General features: G+C 46.5%; 1 protein-coding gene across 1 annotated transcript in view; it reads right to left on the bottom strand.

The window, feature by feature from the left end:
- The window catches only part of LOC134945905 (integrin alpha-M-like), a 234564-nt gene that overhangs the window by 23975 nt on the left and 183199 nt on the right, over positions 1-27390 (bottom strand). The window contains exons 26-27 of the mRNA XM_063935462.1: positions 3217-3300; positions 2188-2301 (exon numbers count right to left, since the gene is read on the bottom strand). Coding sequence (XP_063791532.1) covers positions 2188-2301; positions 3217-3300 — 198 coding nt within the window. The remainder of the gene's footprint in view (positions 1-2187; positions 2302-3216; positions 3301-27390) is intronic.

The following is a 27390-nucleotide window of genomic DNA, read 5'->3' as shown; positions in this document are numbered from 1 at the left end:
TGGTAACATTCCTCAGGTGTTCTCTAATAAAGCTGGTAACATTCCTCAGGTGCTGCTCTAATAAAGCTGGTAACATTCCTCAGGTGCTGCTCTAATAAAGCTGGTAACATTCCTCAGGTGTTGCTCTAATAAAGCTGGTAACATTCCTCAGGTGCTGCTCTAATAAAGGTGGTAACATTCCTCAGGTGCTGCTCTAATCAAGCTGGTAACATTCCTCAGGTGCTGCTCTAATCAAGCTGGTAACATTCCTCAGGTGCTGCTCTAATCAAGCTGGTAACATTCCTCAGGTGCTGCTCTAATCAAGCTGGTAACATTCCTCAGGTGCTGCTCTTATCAAGCTGGTAACACTCCTCAGGTGCTGCTCTAATAAAGCTGGTAACATTCCTCAGGTGCTGCTCTAATAAAGCTGGTAACACTCCTCAGGTGCTGCTCTAATAAAGCTGGTAACATTCCTCAGGTGCTGCTCTAATAAAGCTGGTAACACTCCTCAGGTGCTGCTCTAATAAAGCTGGTAACATTCCTCAGGTGCTGCTCTAATAAAGCTGGTAACACTCCTCAGGTGCTGCTCTAATAAAGCTGGTAACATTCCTCAGGTGCTGCTCTAATAAAGCTGGTAACATTCCTCAGGTGCTGCTCTAATAAAGCTGGTAACATTCCTCAGGTGTTCTCTAATAAAGCTGGTAACATTCCTCAGGTGCTGCTCTAATCAAGCTGGTAACATTCCTCAGGTGCTGCTCTGATAAAGCTGGTAACATTCCTCAGGTGCTGCTCTAATAAAGCTGGTAACATTCCTCAGGTGCTGCTCTAATAAAGCTGGTAACACTCCTCAGGTGCTGCTCTAATAAAGCTGGTAACACTCCTCAGGTGCTGCTCTAATCAAGCTGGTAACATTCCTCAGGTGCTGCTCTAATCAAGCTGGTAACATTCCTCAGGTGCTGCTCTAATCAAGCTGGTAACATTCCTCAGGTGCTGCTCTGATAAAGCTGGTAACATTCCTCAGGTGCTGCTCTAATAAAGCTGGTAACATTCCTCAGGTGCTGCTCTAATAAAGCTGGTAACACTCCTCAGGTGCTGCTCTAATCAAGCTGGTAACATTCCTCTGGTGCTATTCTAATAAAGCTGGTAACATTCCTCAGGTGCTGCTCTAATCAAGCTGGTAACATTCCTCAGGTGCTGCTCTAATAAAGCTGGTAACACTCCTCAGGTGCTGCTCTAATAAAGCTGGTAACATTCCTCAGGTGCTGCTCTAATAAAGCTGGTAACATTCCTCAGGTGCTGCTCTAATAAAGCTGGTAACATTCCTCAGGTGCTGCTCTAATCAAGCTGGTAACATTCCTCAGGTGCTGCTCTAATCAAGCTGGTAACATTCCTCAGGTGCTGCTCTAATCAAGCTGGTAACACTCCTCAGGTGCTGCTCTAATAAAGCTGGTAACATTCCTCAGGTGCTGCTCTAATAAAGCTGGTAACATTCCTCAGGTGCTGCTCTAATAAAGCTGGTAACATTCCTCAGGTGCTGCTCTAATAAAGCTGGTAACATTCCTCAGGTGTTGCTCTAATAAAGCTGGTAACACTCCTCAGGTGCTGCTCTAATAAAGCTGGTAACATTCCTCAGGTGCTGCTCTAATCAAGCTGGTAACACTCCTCAGGTGCTGCTCTAATCAAGCTGGTAACATTCCTCAGGTGCTGCTCTAATAAAGCTGGTAACATTCCTCAGGTGCTGCTCTAATAAAGCTGGTAACATTCCTCAGGTGCTGCTCTAATAAAGCTGGTAACACTCCTCAGGTGCTGCTCTAATAAAGCTGGTAACATTCCTCAGGTGCTGCTATAATAAAGCTGGTAACATTCCTCAGGTGCTGCGGGAGGGGGTTTCTCTAGACAAGAAAAACAAAGGGATTTTTTCCCACGCACTCTGCTGCACTCTTTCTATTACTACATAGTATATAGTTCTTCTTACTAACAGCCAGCAGAGTGCATGAGACCAGAGATATAAAGGTCTCATGTCAGCATATGACGCTGTATATAGACATACCATGTCATGTATGTTACATGTGTGCAGGACTCTTACTGTACATATCTCCCATTTATAGATGTATTTATTAGTAAGCTCTGAGTGTCTGCTATATATCGCTGTAGTGTGTGTGGGTGAATACAGATGTCATATATAGATACACTATCCAGGGTTACCACCTGTGTGGTCCAGGCTTTAGTCACGGAGCCACGGATCGTGAAGGTCACCGATGTCTGAGTCCCCAGATCACTGATGTTACAGACAGTTCTGAGACAGGACCCCACCGAACAATTCTGAGGAATGAGATAGAGACAGAGATACAGCGATGGATCAGACAATAAAGGTGCCAGGGGCCTCAGTACGTATCCCTGATGGGTTGCACTTTATCGGCAGAGCACAGTAAATTAATTACCTAGACGGCACCACGCTACCTGCACTGTCACCACCTGTGATAATTACAAAGGGCCACAGGTCCCCAAAATACTTTATCACCGTTGGTCAAGCTCAGCGACACAGATTACCACGCAGTTGGCTGATCTACCCTCCTGGTTATAGCAATTAAATATATTTATAGTATAAACTTGTAATCTAAGAGTCTCCTTAAAGACTGAGGCCTGGAGTGTATATGAAAGACTAATAGAAAATGTATTTACAAAAGGAGTTCAATGCAATATGATGCATGGTGTTGTGAGATACCTCATATCACTTCCGAGTGATTTCCAAATCACACCTAACCTTCGACTAGACATCAGCCATTTTTAGATGATTTTGCAGGCTCGTAGCTCTTATAGAAAATATTTTTTTTTGTCCAAACCAGATTAAATATGGTATGGCTTTTGATCTCTGCTGTATGTCTAAATACACTTGGTTTGATTAACTCTCACTGGGTTTTTCTTCCAGTCTCTGCAGACACAGACAATGGCTGTGTTTACTAACCTGGGCACCTGGTCTCCACAGTTTCATTTGTTATGAGACGTTGTTGCCTCTGATGCATGGCTGTACATTGGTGGAATTATGTGCGCTACGTCTTAGGAGTTATAGCTCGATGCTACTGTATTCCGTGCAAGTTGAAACACTTCTTAATAAATAAGATGGAGGCTGGTTTTACTCTATACCCTCAAGTAACACAGTGATTGACAGATAGAACTGGCAGATTGTCAGCTCTTCAGGCCTGATTGTAAGACAAGAATACAGAAGCTGATACTTACCAGAATCGGATTCGTTTTCAAGAGCACCTGGTAGTTTGCAGCTCCGGCTGTCTCACTCATCACGGTGCACTTAGTGAGCTGCGGCTGGAATGGATGGAAATACATTAATGTTATTTATTACTAAATCATCTGCCGTTGTCTGTACACTGTTACCCCATGTATGATGGGTGCTTTATAAGCATCAGGTATGCTGAGGGAGAAACTATTACTGTATATACCAGGTTAATAACAACGCATTGTGGTCAGCCCTGGGGCGGTGATTCCTCCTCTGTGTAGTCACGTGACCAGTTACAGCAACCGTCTCATGCAGTACTGAGAAATGTAATATAAGCAGTGCAGACCCAATAACGGCCTAATCCCAGGGAACTGTAACCTCCCCACCATGACACACGTCCGTCTGTTGTCTATGGTGTCTGCAGTCTACTTCCACAGAAGAGTTTCTGGGCCCTGTTGGTCAACGTGCCCTTCTTTGAGTGACATCTTCTGTAGCCAATCGAGTGTGTGTACTGTAACGTTAGAGTCTGGATTTCAGGCAGCACAGGATATGAGCGGCTCACACTGTTGGGCTCTAAAACATACACAAACCGTGTGTTGTCACCCATATACAGAGTCGTACAATTCCTGTAATGCATACAACTCTCTATCAGCCTGGTATACACCATATCCTCAGTGTATATCTATATTATCATCATCATCATCATCATCATCATCATCATCATCATCATCATTATCTACTTCATCACTATCATCACCATCATCATCTACACTATCACCATCATCTACACCATCACTATCATCACCATCATCTTCACTATCATCACTTTCATCACCATCATCTACACCATCACCGTCACTATCATCATAATCATCTACACCATCACTATCATCTACACCATCACTATCATCTACACTATCACCATCATCTACACCAGGCATGTCCAAACTGCGGCCCTCCAGCTGTTGTGAAACTACATATCCCAGCATGCCCTGACACAGTTTTGCTATCAGAAAATGCTAAAGCTGTGTCAGGGCATGCTGGGATGTGTAGTTTCTCAACAGCTGGAGGGCCGCAGTTTGGACATGCCTGATCTACACCATCACTATCACCATCATCTACACCATCACTACCATCTACACCATCACTATCATCTACACTATCACCATCATCTACACCATCACTATCACCATCATCTACACCAACACTATCATCGCCATCATCTTCACTATCACTATCACCAACATCCATACTATCACTATCATCACCATCATCTTCACTATCACAGTCATCACCATCATCTATACTATCACTATCATCACCATCATCTTCACTATCATCACTTTCATCACCATCATCTACACCATCACCGTTACTATCATAATCATCTACACCATCACTATCATCTACACCATCACTATCATCTACACCATCATCACCATCATCTTCACTATCACTGTCACTGTCATCACCATCATCTATACTATCATTATCATAACCATCATCTTCACTATCACTGTCATCACCATCATCTTCTTCACTATCACTGTCACTATCATCACCATCATCTACACTATCACTATTACCAGCACTATCATCACCATCATCATCATCTACACCATCACTATCATCATCATCTTCACCATTATCTTCACTATCACCAGCATCATCTACACCATCACTATTACCAACACTATCATCACCATCTACACCATCACTATCATAACCATCATCTACACCATCACCATCATCTACACCATCTCTATCATCGTCACTATCATCACTATCATATACACTGTTACCATCATCACCTACATTATCAACACTATCATCACCATCATCTACACACACTATCATCATCATCATCATCTACATTCGCTATCATCTACACCATCACTATCATCACATACACCATCACTATCATCATCAACACCATCACTATTATCACCATCATCTACACCATCTCTATCACCGTCACTATCATCTACACTCTCACTATCATCACCATCATCTACACCATCACTATCATTATCATTGTTATCATCACCATAATCATCTACACCATCACAATCACCAGCACTATCATCACCATAATCATCTACACCATCACTATCATCACCATCACTATCCTTGTTATCATCATCATCATCATCATCATCATCATCATCTACACCGTCACAATCACCAGCACTATCATCACCATCATCGTCTATACCATCATCATCATCTACACCATCACTATCATCATCATCTACACATCATCATCATCTACATTCACTATCATCTACACCATCACTATCATCACCATCATCTACACCAACACTATCATTGTTATCATCATCACTATAATCATCTACACCATCACTATCATCACCTACATTACCAACACTATCATCACCATCATCTACACCATCACTATCATCACCATCATCTACACCATCACTATCATCACCATCATCTACACCATCACTATCATTGTTATCATCATCACTATAATCATCTACACCATCACTATCATCACCTACATTACCAACACTATCATCACCATCATCTACACCATCACTATCATCACCATCATCTACACCATCACTATCATTGCTATCATCATCATCACTATAATCATCTACACCATCACTATCAGCACCATCATCTACACCATCTCTATCATCGTCACTATCATCACTATCATATACACTGTTACTATCATCACCTACATTACCAACACTATCATCACCATCATCTACACACACTATCATCATCATCTACACCATCATCTACATTCGCTATCTACACCATCACTATCATCACATACACCATCACTATCATCAACACCACCACTATCATCACCATCATCTACACCATCTCTATCATCGTCACTATCATCTACACTCTCACTATCATCACCATCATCTACACCATCACTATCATTGTTATCATCATCACCATAATCATCTACACCATCACAATCACCAGCACTATCACCATAATTATCTACACCATCACTATCCTTGTTATTATCATCATCATCATCATCATCATCACCACAATAACTATCCTTGTTATCATCATCATCACCATCACCATCATCTATACCATCACTATCATCATCTACGTTAACTATCATCTACACCATCACTATCATCACCATCATCTACACCATCACTATCATTGTTATCATCATCACCACCATAATCATCTACACCATCACAATCACCAGCACTATCACCATAATCATCTACACCATCACTATCCTTGTTATCATCATCATCATCATCATCATCACCACCACCATAACTATCCTTGTTATCATCATCATCACCATCACCATCATCTATACCATCACTATCATCATCTATACATCATCATCATCTACGTTAACTATCATCTACACCATCACTATCATCACCATCATCTACACCATCACTATCATTGTTATCGTCATAATCATCTACACCATCACTATCATCACCTACATTACCAACACTATCATCACCATCATCTACACCAGTGTTTCCCAACCGCGGTCCTCAAGGCACACTAACAGTCCTGGTTTTAGTGATATCCAGGCTTGAACACAGGTGACTTAATTAGTACCTCAGTTATTTTGATTTAACCATCTGTGCTGAATCCTGGATATCACTAAAACCTGCACTGTTGGTGTGCCTTGAGGACCGCGGTTGGGAATGCCTGATCTACACCATCACTATCATTGTTATCATCGTCATAATCATCTACACCATCACTATCATCACCTACATTACCAACACTATCATCACCATCATCTACACCATCACTTTAACCATCATCTAAACCATCACTATCATCATCATCATCTACATTTGCTATCATCTACACCACCACTATCATCATCTACACCTTCACTATTATCATCTACACCATCACTATCATTATCTACACCATCACTATCATTATCTACACTGTCACTATTACCATCAATTTCACCATCATCTACATCATCACTATGATCATCTACACCAGTGATTTTCAACCTTTTTTTACTCGCGGCACACCAAACAATATTTTAAAATTGCCAAGGCACACCACCATCAGTTCCCCACAGGAAAAAAACCAAACACATTGGCCCTCACAGTAAAAAAAAAAATCCACACATACATTGGCCTACACAGAAAAAGCAATGACATTGCTCCCACATAAATCCTATTGCTCCCCACATGAATTATTCACATTATTCCCCCCATAAATCCATAAATCCTTATTTTCCACACATAAATCCTCTTGCACCCCACAGGAGAAATAAAATAACAAATATTAGCCCCTACCAGTCAGCTGTCCTCCTCATTGTCCCTCAGTGGTGGGGTTGTTCATAGTGGAGTGCTGCGAATACTGAGCAGCGGATGGTCGGTCAGGTGTGGACATGGGTGGGCAAGGAAAGCTGTGGATGTAGGCGGGAACTGGAAGATATGCATGCAGGTGGGTGTGCTGGCTGGGTTTGAGACGCGGCAGCTGTGACCTATGATTTCACACCACCGCGTCTTCAAGGCATAGGTCACGACCCTATCACAACTGATCCTCTAAGAAGAGCCCGAGCCAACAGTTCACTCTGAAGGTGCAAGAAGTGGCTCTGGCTCCGCGGCACGCCTTGCAACTGGTCGCGGCACACTAGTGTGCCACGGCACACTGGTTGAAAAAGCCTGATCTACACCATCACCATCCTCTACACCAGGGGTGGCCAACCAGTCAGAGACAAAGAGTCAAGGAATCTTGTTAGGTACATCAAAGAGCCGACTTCGAGCCGAAGGCGCACTTGCAAAAATGGGGTGTGACCTTGTATCTGCTAGGCCACGCCCCTGGTATAAAATACATCGAAAATGCCAGATCCAACATAAAATACAGTGAAAAAGCCACTTCTAAATCAAATAATTTAAAAAGCCAGATCCGCAGAAAATATATTGAAAAGCCAGATTCACATAATACACTTCAGTTTCCCCATGTGTCACTCCAGCCAGCACCCGCCTGTGTCACTCCAGCCAGCACCCGCCTGTGTCACTCCAGCCAGCACCCGCCTGTGTCACTCCAGCCAGCACCCGCCTGTGTCACTCCAGCCAGCACCCGCCTGTGTCACTCCAGCCAGCACCCTCCTGTGTCACTCCAGCCAGCACCCGCCTGTGTCACTCCAGCCAGCACCCGCCTGTGTCACTCCAGCCAGCACCCACCTGTGTCACTCCAGCCAGCACCCGCCTGTGTCACTCCAGCCAGCACCAGCCTGTGTCACTCCAGCCAGCACCGCCTGTGTCACTCCAGCCAGCACCCTCCTGTGTCACTCCAGCCAGCACCCTCCTGTGTCACTCCAGCCAGCACCCGCCTGTGTCATTCCAGCCAGCACCCGCCTGTGTCACTCCAGCCAGCACCCGCCTGTGTCACTCCAGCCAGCACCAGCCTGTGTCACTCCAGCCAGCACCGCCTGTGTCACTCCAGCCAGCACCCTCCTGTGTCACTCCAGCCAGCACCCTCCTGTGTCACTCCAGCCAGCACCCGCCTGTGTCATTCCAGCCAGCTCCTCCGTGTGTATTTGGCTCCCTCAGTTCTCAGTCTTCGTAGTGCTGCTGCATGTCTGGCTGGAGTGCAGCGGTTTACAATCTCTTGTGGTCCACGTGACTTTGAGTGTTGGGAGCCTCATTTGAATAAAGAAAGAGCCGCATGTGGTTCAAGAGCCACGCGTTGGCCACCACTGATCTCCACCATCACTATGATCATCTATACCATCACCATCATTTACACCATTACTATGATCATCTACACCATCACCATCATCTACACCATCACTATGATCATCTACACCATCACTATCACCATCATCATTGTCTACACTGTTACTATTACCATCAATATCATCATCTACAACATCACTATGAGCATCATCTATATTCACTATCATCTACACCATCACTATCATCTACACCATCACTATCATCATCTACTCCATCACTATTATCATCCACACCATCACTATCATCATCTACACCATCACTATCATCATTATCATCACCTACACCATCACTATCATCACCATTATCTACACTGTCACTATTACCATCAATATTATCACCATCATCTACACCATCACTATCATCATCTACTCCATCACGATTATCATCCACACCATCACTATTATCATCCACACCATCACTATTATCATCCACACCATCACTATTGTCATCATTTTCTACACCATAACTATCATCATTGTTATCATCACCATCACTATCACCATCTACACCAGGGGTGGGGATCTTCCGGCCCGCAAAGCCGTTTGGTCCGGCCCACCAGCTTGTGTCAGTGAGACAAGCTGCCGCTCAGTCCGGTGGCAGCGTGTCTCAGCTGTCAGAACAGGGAGGAGAGCGCGGCTGTCGGGTGGGAGCGCGGCTGTCGGGTGGGAGCGGCGGCGTGTAGTACTTCAAACCAGCCGCCGGTCCGTGAGCCAATCAGAGCTCGCGGACCGGCAGCCAATCAGGAGCCGCGGCTGCCGGTCCGCGAGCTCTGATTGGCTCTCGAACCGGCGGCTGGTTTGGAGTACTACACGCCGCCGCTCCCACCCGACAGCCGCGCTCTCCTCCGTGTCCCGCCGAGGTAAGCAGCACGGAGGGGGGAGGGCCTCTGTATACCTGGCACTGTGGGGGCATTTGTATACCTGGCACTGTGGGGGCATCTGTATACCTGGCACTGTGGGGACATCTGTATACCTGGCACTGTGAGGGGCATTTGTATACCTGGCACTGTGGGGGCATCTGTATACCTGGCACTGTGGGGACATCTGTATACCTGGCACTGTGAGGGGCATCTGTATACCTGGCACTGTGGGGGAATCTATATACCTGGCACTGTGGGGGGCATCTGTATACCTGGCACTGTGGGGGGCATTTGTATACGTGGCACTGTGGGGGGCATTTGTATACCTGGCACTGTGGGGGCATCTGTATAACTGGCACTGTGAGGGGCATTTATTTACCTGGCACTGGGGGCATCTGTATACCTGGCACTGTGGGGACATCTGTATACCTGGCACTGTGGGGGCATCTGTATACCTGGCACTGTGGGGGCATCTGTATACCTGGCACTATGGGGGCATCTGTATACCTGGCACTGTGAGGGGCATTTGTATACCTGGCACTGTGGGGGCATCTGTATACCTGGCACTGTGGGGACATCTGTATACCTGACACTGTGAGGGGCATTTGTATACCTGGCACTGTGGGGGCATTTGTATACCTGGCACTGTGGGGGCATTTGTATACCTGGCACCGCACTATTAGGGGCATATGTGTATCACGTCCCATTTTAACTGGCCACACCCTCGCGCACACACAGTACCTCTAAGGGGCAGACCTACTTGGGGGCAGGGTAATTTTTTAAGTTGAGAATTTTTGTATGGCCCCGAAGGATTTTATAAATATCCAAATGGCCCTCGGTAGAAAAAAGGTTCCCCACCCCTGATCTACACCATCACTATCATCACCATTACCTACACTCACTATTACCATCATCATTGTCTACACTGTTATTATTACCATCATTATCATCATCATAATATACACCATCACTATGAGCATCATCTATATTCACTATCATCTACACCATCACTATCATCTACACCAACACTATCACCATCATCAACTACTCCATCACTATTATCATCCACACCATCACTATCACTATCATCTACACCAGTGGTTCTCAAACTCAGTCCTCAGGACCCCACACGGTTCACGTTTTCCATGTCACCCAGCAGCTGCACTGTGTATCACCAACTGTCACATTTTGAAAATCTACAGGTGACCTCCAAAACATGGACCGTGTGGGGTCCTGAGGACCGAGTTTGAGAACCTGTGATCTACACCATCACTATCATCTACACCATCACTATCATCATCATCTACACCATCACTATCATCATCATCTACACCAACACTATCACCATCATCAACTACTCCATCACTATTATCATCCACACCATCACTATCATCATCATCATCATCATTATTATCTACACTGTCACTATTACCATCAATATCATCACCATCATTTACACCATCACTATGATCATCTACACCATCTCTATAACTATCACTATCCTCAGCATTATCTACACTGTCACTATTATCAATATCGTCACCATCATCTACACCATCACAATCATCATCATCATCATCTACACCATCACTATCATCACCATTATCTACACTGTCACTATTACCATCATCATTGTCTACACTGTTATTATTACCATCATTATCATCATCATAATATACACCATCACTATGAGCATCATCTATATTCACTATCATTTACACCATCACTATCATCTACACCAACACTATCACCATCATCAACTACTCCATCACTATTATCATCCACACCATCACTATCATCATCATCATCATCATCTACACCATCACTATCATCTACACTGTCACTATTACCATCAATATCATCACCATCATCTACACCATCACTATGATCATCTACACCATCACTATAACCATCACTATCATCAGCATTATCTACACTGTCACTATTATCAATATCGTCACCATCATCTACACCATCACTATCATCACCATTATCTACACTGTCACTATTACAATCAATATTATCACCATCATCTACACCATCACGATGAGCATCATCTACACCATCACTATCATCTACACCATCATTATCACTATAATCTACACCATCACTATCACCATCACTATTATCATCCACACCATCACTATCATCATCATCATCATCATCATCATCTACACCATCACTATCATAATCTACTCCATCACTATTATCATCCACACCATCACTATCATCATCATCTACACCATCACTATCATCTACACCATCACTATCATCATCATCATCATCATCTACACCATCACTATCATCTACACCATCACCAACACTATCACTATCATCATCATCTACACCATCAGAATCATTATCTATTCTACACCATCACTGTCATCATCTACTCCATCACTATTATCATCCACACCATCACTATCATCATCATCTACACCATCACTATCATCTACACCATCACTATCATCATCATCTACACCATCACTATCATCTACACCATCACTATCATCATCATCTACACCATCACTATCATCTACACCATCACTATCATCATCATCTACACCATCACTATCATCACCACCATCACTATCACCAACACTATCACTATCATCATCATCTACACCATCACTATCATCTACACCATCACTATCATCATCATCTACACCATCACTATCATCACCACCATCACTATCACCAACACTATCACTATCATCATCATCTACACCATCAGAATCATTATCTATTCTACACCATCACTGTCATCATCTACTCCATCACTATTATCATCCACACCATCACTATCATCATCATCCACACCATCACTATCATCATCATCTACACCATCACTATCATCTACACCATCACTATCATCATCATCTACACCATCACTATCATCTACACCATCACTATCACCAACACTATCACTATCATCATCATCTACACCATCACTATCACTATCATCTACACCATCACCAACACTATCACTATCATCATCATCTACACCATCACTATTATCATCCACACCATCACTATCACCATCATCTACACCATCACTATCATCACCACCATCACTATCACCAACACTATCACTATCATCATCATCTACACCATCAGAATCATTATCTATTCTACACCATCACGATCATCAGTATCATCATCTTCAGCAACAGTATCATCATCATCATCATCATCTTCACAATTGTTATCAACATCATCCACACCATCACAATCATCATCTGATTACCACCCTCACTATTATTGTCATTGCTGTAATCATCATCATTAGCAATATAATCTTCTTATCACCATCACCACTGTATCCCCATCATTATGTGCCAGGTGCCACACAACTCTCTATCACAATGAGTAATAGATGAAGGTGCTCCGGATACAAGGCGCAGGTGATACTGCTGGGAGTAGTAGTGCGTGCTGCAGGTAATGAGTAATAGATGAAGGTGCTCCAGATACAAGGCGCAGGTGATACTGCTGGGAGTAGTAGTGCGTGCTGCAGGTAATGAGTAATAGATGAAGGTGCTCCAGATACAAGGCGCAAGTGATACTGCTGGGAGTAGTAGTGCTTGCTGGGGTAGGCTGCAGGTAATGAGTAATAGATGAAGGTGCTCCAGATACAAGGCGCAGGTGATACTGCTGGGATAAGTAGTGCTTGCTGGGGTAGGCTGCAGGTAATGAGTAATAGATGAAGGTGCTCCAGATACAAGGCGCAGGTGATACTGCTGGGAGTAGTAGTGCGTACTGTAGGTAATGAGTAATAGATGAAGGTGCTCCAGATACAAGGCGCAGATGATACTGCTGGGAGTAGTAGTGCGTGCTGCAGGTAATGAGTAATAGATGAAGATGCTCCAGATACAAGGCGCAGGTGATACTGCTGGGAGTAGTAGTGCGTGCTGCAGGTAATGAGTAATAGATGAAGGTGCTCCAGATACAAGGCGCAGGTGATACTGCTGGGAGTAGTAGTGCGTGCTGCAGGTAATGAGTAATAGATGAAGGTGCTCCAGATACAAGGCGCAGGTGATACTGCTGGAGTAGTAGTGCGTGCTACAGGTAATGAGTAATAGATGAAGGTGCTCCAGATACAAGGCGCAGGTGATACTGCTGGGAGTAGTAGTGCGTGCTGTAGGTAATGAGTAATAGATGAAGGTGCTCCAGATACAAGGCGCAGGTGATACTGCTGGGAGTAGTAGTGCGTGCTGCAGGTAATGAGTAATAGATGAAGGTGCTCCAGATACAAGGCGCAGGTGATACTGCTGGGAGTAGTAGTGCGTGCTGTAGGTAATGAGTAATAGATGAAGGTGCTGCCAGATATAAGGCGCAGGTGATACTGCTGGGAGTAGTAGTGCGTGCTGCAGGTAATGAGTAATAGATGAAGGTGCTCCAGATACAAGGCGCAGGTGATACTGCTGGAGTAGTAGTGCGTGCTACAGGTAATGAGTAATAGATGAAGGTGCTCCAGATACAAGGCGCAGGTGATACTGCTGGGAGTAGTAGTGCGTGCTGTAGGTAATGAGTAATAGATGAAGGTGCTCCAGATACAAGGCGCAGGTGATACTGCTGGGAGTAGTAGTGCGTGCTGCAGGTAATGAGTAATAGATGAAGGTGCTCCAGATACAAGGCGCAGGTGATACTGCTGGGAGTAGTAGTGCGTGCTGTAGGTAATGAGTAATAGATGAAGGTGCTGCCAGATATAAGGCGCAGGTGATACTGCTGGGAGTAGTAGTGCGTGCTGCAGGTAATGAGTAATAGATGAAGGTGCTCCAGATACAAGGCGCAGGTGATACTGCTGGGAGTAGTAGTGCGTGCTGTAGGTAATGAGTAATAGATGAAGGTGCTCCAGATACAAGGCGCAGGTGATACTGCTGGGAGTAGTAGTGCGTGCTGCAGGTAATGAGTAATAGATGAAGGTGCTCCAGATACAAGGCGCAGGTGATACTGCTGGGAGTAGTAGTGCGTGCTGCAGGTAATGAGTAATAGATGAAGGTGCTGCCAGATACAAGGCGCAGGTGATACTGCTGGGAGTAGTAGTGCGTGCTGCAGGTAATGAGTAATAGATGAAGGTGCTCCAGATACAAGGCGCAGATGATACTGCTGGGAGTAGTAGTGCGTGCTGCAGGTAATGAGTAATAGATGAAGGTGCTCCAGATACAAGGTGCAGGTGATACTGCTGGGAGTAGTAGTGTGTGCTGTAGGTAATGAGTAATAGATGAAGGTGCTCCAGATACAAGGCGCAGGTGATACTGCTGGGAGTAGTAGTGCGTGCTGCAGGTAATGAGTAATAGATGAAGGTGCTCCAGATACAAGGCGCAGGTGATACTGCTGGGAGTAGTAGTGCGTGCTGCAGGTAATGAGTAATAGATGAAGGTGCTGCCAGATACAAGGCGCAGGTTATACTGCTGGGAGTAGTAGTGCGTGCTGCAGGTAATGAGTAATAGATGAAGGTGCTCCAGATACAAGGTGCAGGTGATACTGCTGGGAGTAGTAGTGTGTGCTGCAGGTAATGAGTAATAGATGAAGGTGCTGCCAGATACAAGGCGCAGGTGATACTGCTGGGAGTAGTAGTGCGTGCTGTAGGTAATGAGTAATAGATGAAGGTGCTCCAGATACAAGGCGCAGGTGATACTGCTGGGAGTAGTAGTGCGTGCTGCAGGTAATGAGTAATAGATGAAGGTGCTCCAGATACAAGGCGCAGGTGATACTGCTGGGAGTAGTAGTGCGTGCTGCAGGTAATGAGTAATAGATGAAGGTGCTGCCAGATACAAGGCGCAGGTGATACTGCTGGGAGTAGTAGTGCGTGCTGCAGGTAATGAGTAATAGATGAAGGTGCTCCAGATACAAGGTGCAGGTGATACTGCTGGGAGTAGTAGTGTGTGCTGCAGGTAATGAGTAATAGATGAAGGTGCTGCCAGATATAAGGCGCAGGTGATACTGCTGGGAGTAGTAGTGCGTGCTGTAGGTAATGAGTAATAGATGAAGGTGCTGCCAGATATAAGGCGCAGGTGATACTGCTGGGAGTAGTAGTGCGTGCTGTAGGTACTGAGTAATAGATGAAAGTGCTCCAGATATAAGGCGCAGGTGATACTGCTGGGAGTAGTAGTGCGTGCTGCAGGTAATGAGTAATAGATGAAGGTGCTCCAGATACAAGGCGCAGGTGATACTGCTGGGAGTAGTAGTGCGTGCTGTAGGTAATGAGTAATAGATGAAGGTGCTGCCAGATACAAGGTGCAGGTGATACTGCTGGGAGTAGTAGTGCGTGCTGCAGGTAATGAGTAATAGATGAAGGTGCTGCCAGATATAAGGCGCAGGTGATACTGCTGGGAGTAGTAGTGCGTGCTGTAGGTAATGAGTAATAGATGAAGGTGCTGCCAGATATAAGGCGCAGGTGATACTGCTGGGAGTAGTAGTGCGTGCTGTAGGTACTGAGTAATAGATGAAGGTGCTCCAGATATAAGGCGCAGGTGATACTGCTGGGAGTAGTAGTGTGTGCTGCAGGTAATGAGTAATAGATGAAGGTGCTCCAGATACAAGGCGCAGGTGATACTGCTGGGAGTAGTAGTGCGTGCTGCAGGTAATGAGTAATAGATGAAGGTGCTCCAGATACAAGGCGCAGGTGATACTGCTGGGAGTAGTAGTGCGTGCTGCAGGTAATGAGTAATAGATGAAGGTGCTGCCAGATACAAGGCGCAGGTGATACTGCTGGGAGTAGTAGTGCGTGCTGCAGGTAATGAGTAATAGATGAAGGTGCTCCAGATACAAGGCGCAGGTGATACTGCTGGGAGTAGTAGTGCTTGCTGGGGTAGGCTGCAGGTAATGAGTAATAGATGAAGGTGCTCCAGATACAAGGCGCAGGTGATACTGCTGGGAGTAGTAGTGCGTGCTGTAGGTAATGAGTAATAGATGAAGGTGCTCCAGATACAAGGCGCAGATGATACTGCTGGGAGTAGTAGTGCGTGCTGCAGGTAATGAGTAATAGATGAAGGTGCTCCAGATACAAGGCGCAGGTGATACTGCTGGGAGTAGTAGTGCGTGCTGCAGGTAATGAGTAATAGATGAAGGTGCTCCAGATACTAGGCGCAGGTGATACTGCTGGGAGTAGTAGTGCGTGCTGCAGGTAATGAGTAATAGATGAAGGTGCTGCCAGATACAAGGCGCAGGTGATACTGCTGGGAGTAGTAGTGTGTGCTGCAGGTAATGAGTAATAGATGAAGGTGCTCCAGATACAAGGCGCAGGTGATACTGCTGGGAGTAGTAGTGCGTGCTGTAGGTAATGAGTAATAGATGAAGGTGCTCCAGATACAAGGCGCAGGTGATACTGCTGGGAGTAGTAGTGCGTGCTGCAGGTAATGAGTAATAGATGAAGGTGCTGCCAGATACAAGGCGCAGGTGATACTGCTGGGAGTAGTAGTGCGTGCTGCAGGTAATGAGTAATAGATGAAGGTGCTCCAGATACAAGGCGCAGGTGATACTGCTGGGAGTAGTAGTGCGTGCTGTAGGTAATGAGTAATAGATGAAGGTGCTGCCAGATATAAGGCGCAGGTGATACTGCTGGGTGTAGTAGTGAGTGCTGCAGGTAATGAGTAATAGATGAAGGTGCTGCCAGATATAAGGCGCAGGTGATACTGCTGGGAGTAGTAGTGCGTGCTGTAGGTAATGAGTAATAGATGAAGGTGCTGCAAGATATAAGGCGCAGGTGATACTGCTGGGAGTAGTAGTGCGTGCTGCAGGTAATGAGTAATAGATGAAGGTGCTCCAGATACAAGGCGCAGGTGATACTGCTGGGAGTAGTAGTGCGTGCTGCAGGTAATGAGTAATAGATGAAGGTGCTCCAGATACAAGGCGCAGGTGATACTGCTGGAAGTAGTAGTGCTTGCTGGGGTAGGCTGCAGGTAATGAGTAATAGATGAAGGTGCTCCAGATACAAGGCGCAGGTGATACTGCTGGGAGTAGTAGTGCGTGCTGCAGGTAATGAGTAATAGATGAAGGTGCTCCAGATACAAGGCGCAGGTGATACTGCTGGGAGTAGTAGTGCGTGCTGTAGGTAATGAGTAATAGATGAAGGTGCTGCCAGATATAAGGCGCAGGTGATACTGCTGGGAGTAGTAGTGCGTGCTGCAGGTAATGAGTAATAGATGAAGGTGCTGCCAGATATAAGGCGCAGGTGATACTGCTGGGAGTAGTAGTGCGTGCTGTAGGTAATGAGTAATAGATGAAGGTGCTGCCAGATATAAGGCGCAGGTGATACTGCTGGGAGTAGTAGTGCGTGCTGCAGGTAATGAGTAATAGATGAAGGTGCTCCAGATACAAGGCGCAGGTGATACTGCTGGGAGTAGTAGTGCGTGCTGCAGGTAATGAGTAATAGATGAAGGTGCTCCAGATACAAGGCGCTGGTGATACTGCTGGGAGTAGTAGTGCGTGCTGCAGGTAATGAGTAATAGATGAAGGTGCTGCCAGATACAAGGCGCAGGTGATACTGCTGGGAGTAGTAGTGTGTGCTGTAGGTAATGAGTAATAGATGAAGGTGCTCCAGATACAAAGCGCAGGTGATACTGCTGGGAGTAGTAGTGCGTGCTGTAGGTAATGAGTAATAGATGAAGGTGCTGCCAGATATAAGGCGCAAGTGATACTGCTGGGAGTAGTAGTGCGTGCTGCAGGTAATGAGTAATAGATGAAGGTGCTCCAGATACAAGGCGCAGGTGATACTGCTGGGAGTAGTAGTGCGTGCTGTAGTTAATGAGTAATAGATGAAGGTGCTCCAGATACAAGGCGCAGGTGATACTGCTGGAAGTAGTAGTGCTTGCTGGGGTAGGCTGCAGGTAATGAGTAATAGATGAAGGTGCTCCAGATACAAGGCGCAGGTGATACTGCTGGGAGTAGTAATGCGTGCTGTAGGTAATGAGTAATAGATGAAGGTGCTCCAGATACAAGGCGCAGATGATACTGCTGGGAGTAGTAGTGCGTGCTGCAGGTAATGAGTAATAGATGAAGGTGCTCCAGATACAAGGCGCAGGTGATACTGCTGGGAGTAGTAGTGCGTGCTGCAGGTAATGAGTAATAGATGAAGGTGCTCCAGATACAAGGCGCAGGTGATACTGCTGGAAATAGTAGTGCGTGCTGTAGGTAATGAGTAATAGATGAAGGTGCTCCAGATACAAGGCGCAGGTGATACTGCTGGGAGTAGTAGTGAGTGCTGCAGGTAATGAGTAATAGATGAAGGTGCTCCAGATACAAGGCGCAGGTGATACTGCTGGGAGTTGTAGTGCGTGCTGTAGGTAATGAGTAATAGATGAAGTTGCTGCCAGATATAAGGCGCAGGTGATACTGCTGGGAGTAGTAGTGCGTGCTGCAGGTAATGAGTAATAGATGAAGGTGCTGCCAGATATAAGGCGCAGGTGATACTGCTGGGAGTAGTAGTGCGTGCTGTAGGTAATGAGTAATAGATGAAGGTGCTGCCAGATATAAGGCGCAGGTGATACTGCTGGGAGTAGTAGTGCGTGCTGCAGGTAATGAGTAATAGATGAAGGTGCTCCAGATACAAGGCGCAGGTGATACTGCTGGGAGTAGTAGTGCGTGCTGCAGGTAATGAGTAATAGATGAAGGTGCTCCAGATACAAGGCGCAGGTGATACTGCTGGGAGTAGTAGTGCGTGCTGCAGGTAATGAGTAATAGATGAAGGTGCTGCCAGATACAAGGCGCAGGTGATACTGCTGGGAGTAGTAGTGTGTGCTGTAGGTAATGAGTAATAGATGAAGGTGCTCCAGATACAAAGCGCAGGTGATACTGCTGGGAGTAGTAGTGCGTGCTGTAGGTAATGAGTAATAGATGAAGGTGCTGCCAGATATAAGGCGCAGGTGATACTGCTGGGAGTAGTAGTGTGTGCTGTAGGTAATGAGTAATAGATGAAGGTGCTCCAGATACAAGGCGCAGGTGATACTGCTGGGAGTAGTAGTGCGTGCTGCAGGTAATGAGTAATAGATGAAGGTGCTCCAGATATAAGGCGCAGGTGATACTGCTGGGAGTAGTAGTGTGTGCTGCAGGTAATGAGTAATAGATGAAGGTGCTCCAGATACAAGGCGCAGGTGATACTGCTGGGAGTAGTAGTGCGTGCTGCAGGTAATGAGTAATAGATGAAGGTGCTCCAGATACAAGGCGCAGGTGATACTGCTGGGAGTAGTAGTGCGTGCTGCAGGTAATGAGTAATAGATGAAGGTGCTCCAGATACAAGGCGCAGGTGATACTGCTGGGAGTAGTAGTGCTTGCTGGGGTAGGCTGCAGGTAATGAGTAATAGATGAAGGTGCTCCAGATACAAGGCGCAGGTGATACTGCTGGGAGTAGTAGTGAGTGCTGCAGGTAATGAGTAATAGATGAAGGTGCTCCAGATACAAGGCGCAGGTGATACTGCTGGGAGTAGTAGTGCGTGCTGCAGGTAATGAGTAATAGATGAAGGTGCTCCAGATACAAGGCGCAGGTGATACTGCTGGGAGTAGTAGTGCGTGCTGTAGGTAATGAGTAATAGATGAAGGTGTTGCCAGATATAAGGCGCAGGTGATACTGCTGGGAGTATTAGTGCGTGCTGCAGGTAATGAGTAATAGATGAAGGTGCTCCAGATACAAGGCGCAGGTGATACTGCTGGGAGTAGTAGTGCGTGCTGCAGGTAATGAGTAATAGATGAAGGTGCTCCAGATACAAGGCGCAGGTGATACTGCTGGGAGTAGTAGTGCGTGCTGTAGGTAATGAGTAATAGATGAAGGTGCTGCCAGATATAAGGCGCAGGTGATACTGCTGGGAGTAGTAGTGTGTGCTGTAGGTAATGAGTAATAGATGAAGGTGCTCCAGATACAAAGCGCAGGTGATACTGCTGGGAGTAGTAGTGCGTGCTGTAGGTAATGAGTAATAGATGAAGGTGCTGCCAGATATAAGGCGCAGGTGATACTGCTGGGAGTAGTAGTGCGTGCTGCAGGTAATGAGTAATAGATGAAGGTGCTCCAGATACAAGGCGCAGGTGATACTGCTGGGAGTAGTAGTGCGTGCTGCAGGTAATGAGTAATAGATGAAGGTGCTCCAGATACAAGGTGCAGGTGATACTGCTGGGAGTAGTAGTGCGTGCTGCAGGTAATGAGTAATAGATGAAGGTGCTCCAGATACAAGGCGCAGGTGATACTGCTGGGAGTAGTAGTGAGTGCTGCAGGTAATGAGTAATAGATGAAGGTGCTCCAGATGCAAGGCGCAGGTGATACTGCTGGGAGTAGTAGTGCGTGCTGTAGGTAATGAGTAATAGATGAAGGTGCTGCCAGATATAAGGCGCAGGTGATACTGCTGGGAGTAGTAGTGCGTGCTGCAGGTAATGAGTAATAGATGAAAGTGCTCCAGATACAAGGTGCAGGTGATACTGCTGGGAGTAGTAGTGCGTGCTGCAGGTAATGAGTAATAGATGAAGGTGCTCCAGATACAAGGCGCAGGTGATACTGCTGGGAGTAGTAGTGCGTGCTGTAGGTAATGAGTAATAGATGAAGGTGCTCCAGATACAAGGCGCAGGTGATACTGCTGGGAGTAGTAGTGCGTGCTGCAGGTAATGAGTAATAGATGAAGGTGCTGCCAGATATAAGGCGCAGGTGATACTGCTGGGAGTAGTAGTGCGTGCTGTAGGTAATGAGTAATAGATGAAGGTGCTCCAGATACAAGGCGCAGGTGATACTGCTGGGAGTTGTAGTGCGTGCTGTAGGTAATGAGTAATAGATGAAGGTGCTCCAGATACAAGGCGCAGGTGATACTGCTGGGAGTAGTAGTGCGTGCTGCAGGTAATGAGTAATAGATGAAGGTGCTGCCAGATATAAGGCGCAGGTGATACTGCTGGGAGTAGTAGTGCGTGCTGTAGGTAATGAGTAATAGATGAAGGTGCTCCAGATACAAGGCGCAGGTGATACTGCTGGGAGTTGTAGTGCGTGCTGTAGGTAATGAGTAATAGATGAAGGTGCTCCAGATACAAGGCGCAGGTGATACTGCTGGGAGTAGTAGTGTGTGCTGCAGGTAATGAGTAATAGATGAAGGTGCTCCAGATACAAGGCGCAGGTGATACTGCTGGGAGTAGTAGTGCGTGCTGTAGGTAATGAGTAATAGATGAAGGTGCTGCCAGATATAAGGCGCAGGTGATACTGCTGGGAGTAGTAGTGCGTGCTGCAGGTAATGAGTAATAGATGAAGGTGCTGCCAGATATAAGGCGCAGGTGATATTGCTGGGAGTAGTAGTGCGCGCTGCAGGTAATGAGTAATAGATGAAGGTGCTGCCAGATATAAGGCGCAGGTGATACTGCTGGGAGTAGTAGTGCGTGCTGCAGGTAATGAGTAATAGATGAAGGTGCTGCCAGATACAAGGTGCAGGTGATACTGCTGGGAGTAGTAGTGCGTGCTGCAGGTAATGAGTAATAGATGAAGGTGCTCCAGATATAAGGCGCAGGTGATACTGCTGGGAGTAGTAGTGCGTGCTGCAGGTAATGAGTAATAGATGAAGGTGCTCCAGATACAAGGCGCAGGTGATACTGCTGGGAGTAGTAGTGCGTGCTGTAGTTAATGAGTAATAGATGAAGGTGCTCCAGATACAAGGCGCAGGTGATACTGCTGGAAGTAGTAGTGCTTGCTGGGGTAGGCTGCAGGTAATGAGTAATAGATGAAGGTGCTCCAGATACAAGGCGCAGGTGATACTGCTGGGAGTAGTAATGCGTGCTGTAGGTAATGAGTAATAGATGAAGGTGCTCCAGATACAAGGCGCAGATGATACTGCTGGGAGTAGTAGTGCGTGCTGCAGGTAATGAGTAATAGATGAAGGTGCTCCAGATACAAGGCGCAGGTGATACTGCTGGGAGTAGTAGTGCGTGCTGCAGGTAATGAGTAATAGATGAAGGTGCTCCAGATACAAGGCGCAGGTGATACTGCTGGAAATAGTAGTGCGTGCTGTAGGTAATGAGTAATAGATGAAGGTGCTCCAGATACAAGGCGCAGGTGATACTGCTGGGAGTAGTAGTGAGTGCTGCAGGTAATGAGTAATAGATGAAGGTGCTCCAGATACAAGGCGCAGGTGATACTGCTGGGAGTTGTAGTGCGTGCTGTAGGTAATGAGTAATAGATGAAGTTGCTGCCAGATATAAGGCGCAGGTGATACTGCTGGGAGTAGTAGTGCGTGCTGCAGGTAATGAGTAATAGATGAAGGTGCTGCCAGATATAAGGCGCAGGTGATACTGCTGGGAGTAGTAGTGCGTGCTGTAGGTAATGAGTAATAGATGAAGGTGCTGCCAGATATAAGGCGCAGGTGATACTGCTGGGAGTAGTAGTGCGTGCTGCAGGTAATGAGTAATAGATGAAGGTGCTCCAGATACAAGGCGCAGGTGATACTGCTGGGAGTAGTAGTGCGTGCTGCAGGTAATGAGTAATAGATGAAGGTGCTCCAGATACAAGGCGCAGGTGATACTGCTGGGAGTAGTAGTGCGTGCTGCAGGTAATGAGTAATAGATGAAGGTGCTGCCAGATACAAGGCGCAGGTGATACTGCTGGGAGTAGTAGTGTGTGCTGTAGGTAATGAGTAATAGATGAAGGTGCTCCAGATACAAAGCGCAGGTGATACTGCTGGGAGTAGTAGTGCGTGCTGTAGGTAATGAGTAATAGATGAAGGTGCTGCCAGATATAAGGCGCAGGTGATACTGCTGGGAGTAGTAGTGTGTGCTGTAGGTAATGAGTAATAGATGAAGGTGCTCCAGATACAAGGCGCAGGTGATACTGCTGGGAGTAGTAGTGCGTGCTGCAGGTAATGAGTAATAGATGAAGGTGCTCCAGATATAAGGCGCAGGTGATACTGCTGGGAGTAGTAGTGTGTGCTGCAGGTAATGAGTAATAGATGAAGGTGCTCCAGATACAAGGCGCAGGTGATACTGCTGGGAGTAGTAGTGCGTGCTGCAGGTAATGAGTAATAGATGAAGGTGCTCCAGATACAAGGCGCAGGTGATACTGCTGGGAGTAGTAGTGCGTGCTGCAGGTAATGAGTAATAGATGAAGGTGCTCCAGATACAAGGCGCAGGTGATACTGCTGGGAGTAGTAGTGCTTGCTGGGGTAGGCTGCAGGTAATGAGTAATAGATGAAGGTGCTCCAGATACAAGGCGCAGGTGATACTGCTGGGAGTAGTAGTGAGTGCTGCAGGTAATGAGTAATAGATGAAGGTGCTCCAGATACAAGGCGCAGGTGATACTGCTGGGAGTAGTAGTGCGTGCTGCAGGTAATGAGTAATAGATGAAGGTGCTCCAGATACAAGGCGCAGGTGATACTGCTGGGAGTAGTAGTGCGTGCTGTAGGTAATGAGTAATAGATGAAGGTGTTGCCAGATATAAGGCGCAGGTGATACTGCTGGGAGTATTAGTGCGTGCTGCAGGTAATGAGTAATAGATGAAGGTGCTCCAGATACAAGGCGCAGGTGATACTGCTGGGAGTAGTAGTGCGTGCTGCAGGTAATGAGTAATAGATGAAGGTGCTCCAGATACAAGGCGCAGGTGATACTGCTGGGAGTAGTAGTGCGTGCTGTAGGTAATGAGTAATAGATGAAGGTGCTGCCAGATATAAGGCGCAGGTGATACTGCTGGGAGTAGTAGTGTGTGCTGTAGGTAATGAGTAATAGATGAAGGTGCTCCAGATACAAAGCGCAGGTGATACTGCTGGGAGTAGTAGTGCGTGCTGTAGGTAATGAGTAATAGATGAAGGTGCTGCCAGATATAAGGCGCAGGTGATACTGCTGGGAGTAGTAGTGCGTGCTGCAGGTAATGAGTAATAGATGAAGGTGCTCCAGATACAAGGCGCAGGTGATACTGCTGGGAGTAGTAGTGCGTGCTGCAGGTAATGAGTAATAGATGAAGGTGCTCCAGATACAAGGTGCAGGTGATACTGCTGGGAGTAGTAGTGCGTGCTGCAGGTAATGAGTAATAGATGAAGGTGCTCCAGATACAAGGCGCAGGTGATACTGCTGGGAGTAGTAGTGAGTGCTGCAGGTAATGAGTAATAGATGAAGGTGCTCCAGATGCAAGGCGCAGGTGATACTGCTGGGAGTAGTAGTGCGTGCTGTAGGTAATGAGCAATAGATGAAGGTGCTGCCAGATATAAGGCGCAGGTGATACTGCTGGGAGTAGTAGTGCGTGCTGCAGGTAATGAGTAATAGATGAAAGTGCTCCAGATACAAGGTGCAGGTGATACTGCTGGGAGTAGTAGTGCGTGCTGCAGGTAATGAGTAATAGATGAAGGTGCTCCAGATACAAGGCGCAGGTGATACTGCTGGGAGTAGTAGTGCGTGCTGTAGGTAATGAGTAATAGATGAAGGTGCTCCAGATACAAGGCGCAGGTGATACTGCTGGGAGTAGTAGTGCGTGCTGCAGGTAATGAGTAATAGATGAAGGTGCTGCCAGATATAAGGCGCAGGTGATACTGCTGGGAGTAGTAGTGCGTGCTGTAGGTAATGAGTAATAGATGAAGGTGCTCCAGATACAAGGCGCAGGTGATACTGCTGGGAGTTGTAGTGCGTGCTGTAGGTAATGAGTAATAGATGAAGGTGCTCCAGATACAAGGCGCAGGTGATACTGCTGGGAGTAGTAGTGCGTGCTGCAGGTAATGAGTAATAGATGAAGGTGCTGCCAGATATAAGGCGCAGGTGATACTGCTGGGAGTAGTAGTGCGTGCTGTAGGTAATGAGTAATAGATGAAGGTGCTCCAGATACAAGGCGCAGGTGATACTGCTGGGAGTTGTAGTGCGTGCTGTAGGTAATGAGTAATAGATGAAGGTGCTCCAGATACAAGGCGCAGGTGATACTGCTGGGAGTAGTAGTGTGTGCTGCAGGTAATGAGTAATAGATGAAGGTGCTCCAGATACAAGGCGCAGGTGATACTGCTGGGAGTAGTAGTGCGTGCTGTAGGTAATGAGTAATAGATGAAGGTGCTGCCAGATATAAGGCGCAGGTGATACTGCTGGGAGTAGTAGTGCGTGCTGCAGGTAATGAGTAATAGATGAAGGTGCTGCCAGATATAAGGCGCAGGTGATATTGCTGGGAGTAGTAGTGCGCGCTGCAGGTAATGAGTAATAGATGAAGGTGCTGCCAGATACAAGGTGCAGGTGATACTGCTGGGAGTAGTAGTGCGTGCTGCAGGTAATGAGTAATAGATGAAGGTGCTCCAGATATAAGGCGCAGGTGATACTGCTGGGAGTAGTAGTGCGTGCTGCAGGTAATGAGTAATAGATGAAGGTGCTGCCAGATATAAGGCGCAGGTGATACTGCTGGGAGTAGTAGTGCGTGCTGCAGGTAATGAGTAATAGATGAAGGTGCTGCCAGATACAAGGTGCAGATGATACTGCTGGGAGTAGTAGTGCGTGCTGCAGGTAATGAGTAATAGATGAAGGTGCTCCAGATATAAGGCGCAGGTGATACTGCTGGGAGTAGTAGTGCGTGCTGCAGGTAATGAGTAATAGATGAAGGTGCTCCAGATACAAGGTGCAGGTGATACTGCTGGGAGTAGTAGTGCGTGCTGCAGGTAATGAGTAATAGATGAAGGTGCTCTAGATACAAGGCGCAGGTGATGCTGCTGGGAGTAGTAGTGCTTGCTGGGGTAGGCTGCAGGTAATGAGTAATAGATGAAGGTGCTCCAGATACAAGGCGCAGGTGATACTGCTGGGAGTAGTAGTGCGTGCTGTAGGTAATGAGTAATAGATGAAGGTGCTCCAGATACAAGGCGCAGGTGATACTGCTGGGAGTAGTAGTGCGTGCTGCAGGTAATGAGTAATAGATGAAGGTGCTGCCAGATATAAGGCGCAGGTGATACTGCTGGGAGTAGTAGTGCGTGCTGTAGGTAATGAGTAATAGATGAAGGTGCTCCAGATACAAGGCGCAGGTGATACTGCTGGGAGTTGTAGTGCGTGCTGTAGGTAATGAGTAATAGATGAAGGTGCTCCAGATACAAGGCGCAGGTGATACTGCTGGGAGTAGTAGTGCGTGCTGCAGGTAATGAGTAATAGATGAAGGTGCTGCCAGATATAAGGCGCAGGTGATACTGCTGGGAGTAGTAGTGCGTGCTGTAGGTAATGAGTAATAGATGAAGGTGCTCCAGATACAAGGCGCAGGTGATACTGCTGGGAGTTGTAGTGCGTGCTGTAGGTAATGAGTAATAGATGAAGGTGCTCCAGATACAAGGCGCAGGTGATACTGCTGGGAGTAGTAGTGTGTGCTGCAGGTAATGAGTAATAGATGAAGGTGCTCCAGATACAAGGCGCAGGTGATACTGCTGGGAGTAGTAGTGCGTGCTGTAGGTAATGAGTAATAGATGAAGGTGCTGCCAGATATAAGGCGCAGGTGATACTGCTGGGAGTAGTAGTGCGTGCTGCAGGTAATGAGTAATAGATGAAGGTGCTGCCAGATATAAGGCGCAGGTGATATTGCTGGGAGTAGTAGTGCGCGCTGCAGGTAATGAGTAATAGATGAAGGTGCTGCCAGATATAAGGCGCAGGTGATACTGCTGGGAGTAGTAGTGCGTGCTGCAGGT

This window comes from Pseudophryne corroboree, chromosome 7, assembly GCF_028390025.1.
Source record: "Pseudophryne corroboree isolate aPseCor3 chromosome 7, aPseCor3.hap2, whole genome shotgun sequence".
In the NCBI taxonomy this organism is placed as follows: Eukaryota; Metazoa; Chordata; class Amphibia; order Anura; family Myobatrachidae; genus Pseudophryne; species Pseudophryne corroboree.
The sequence above is the reverse complement of the archived record's forward strand: the minus strand, read 5'-3'. Positions and strand labels throughout refer to the sequence as shown.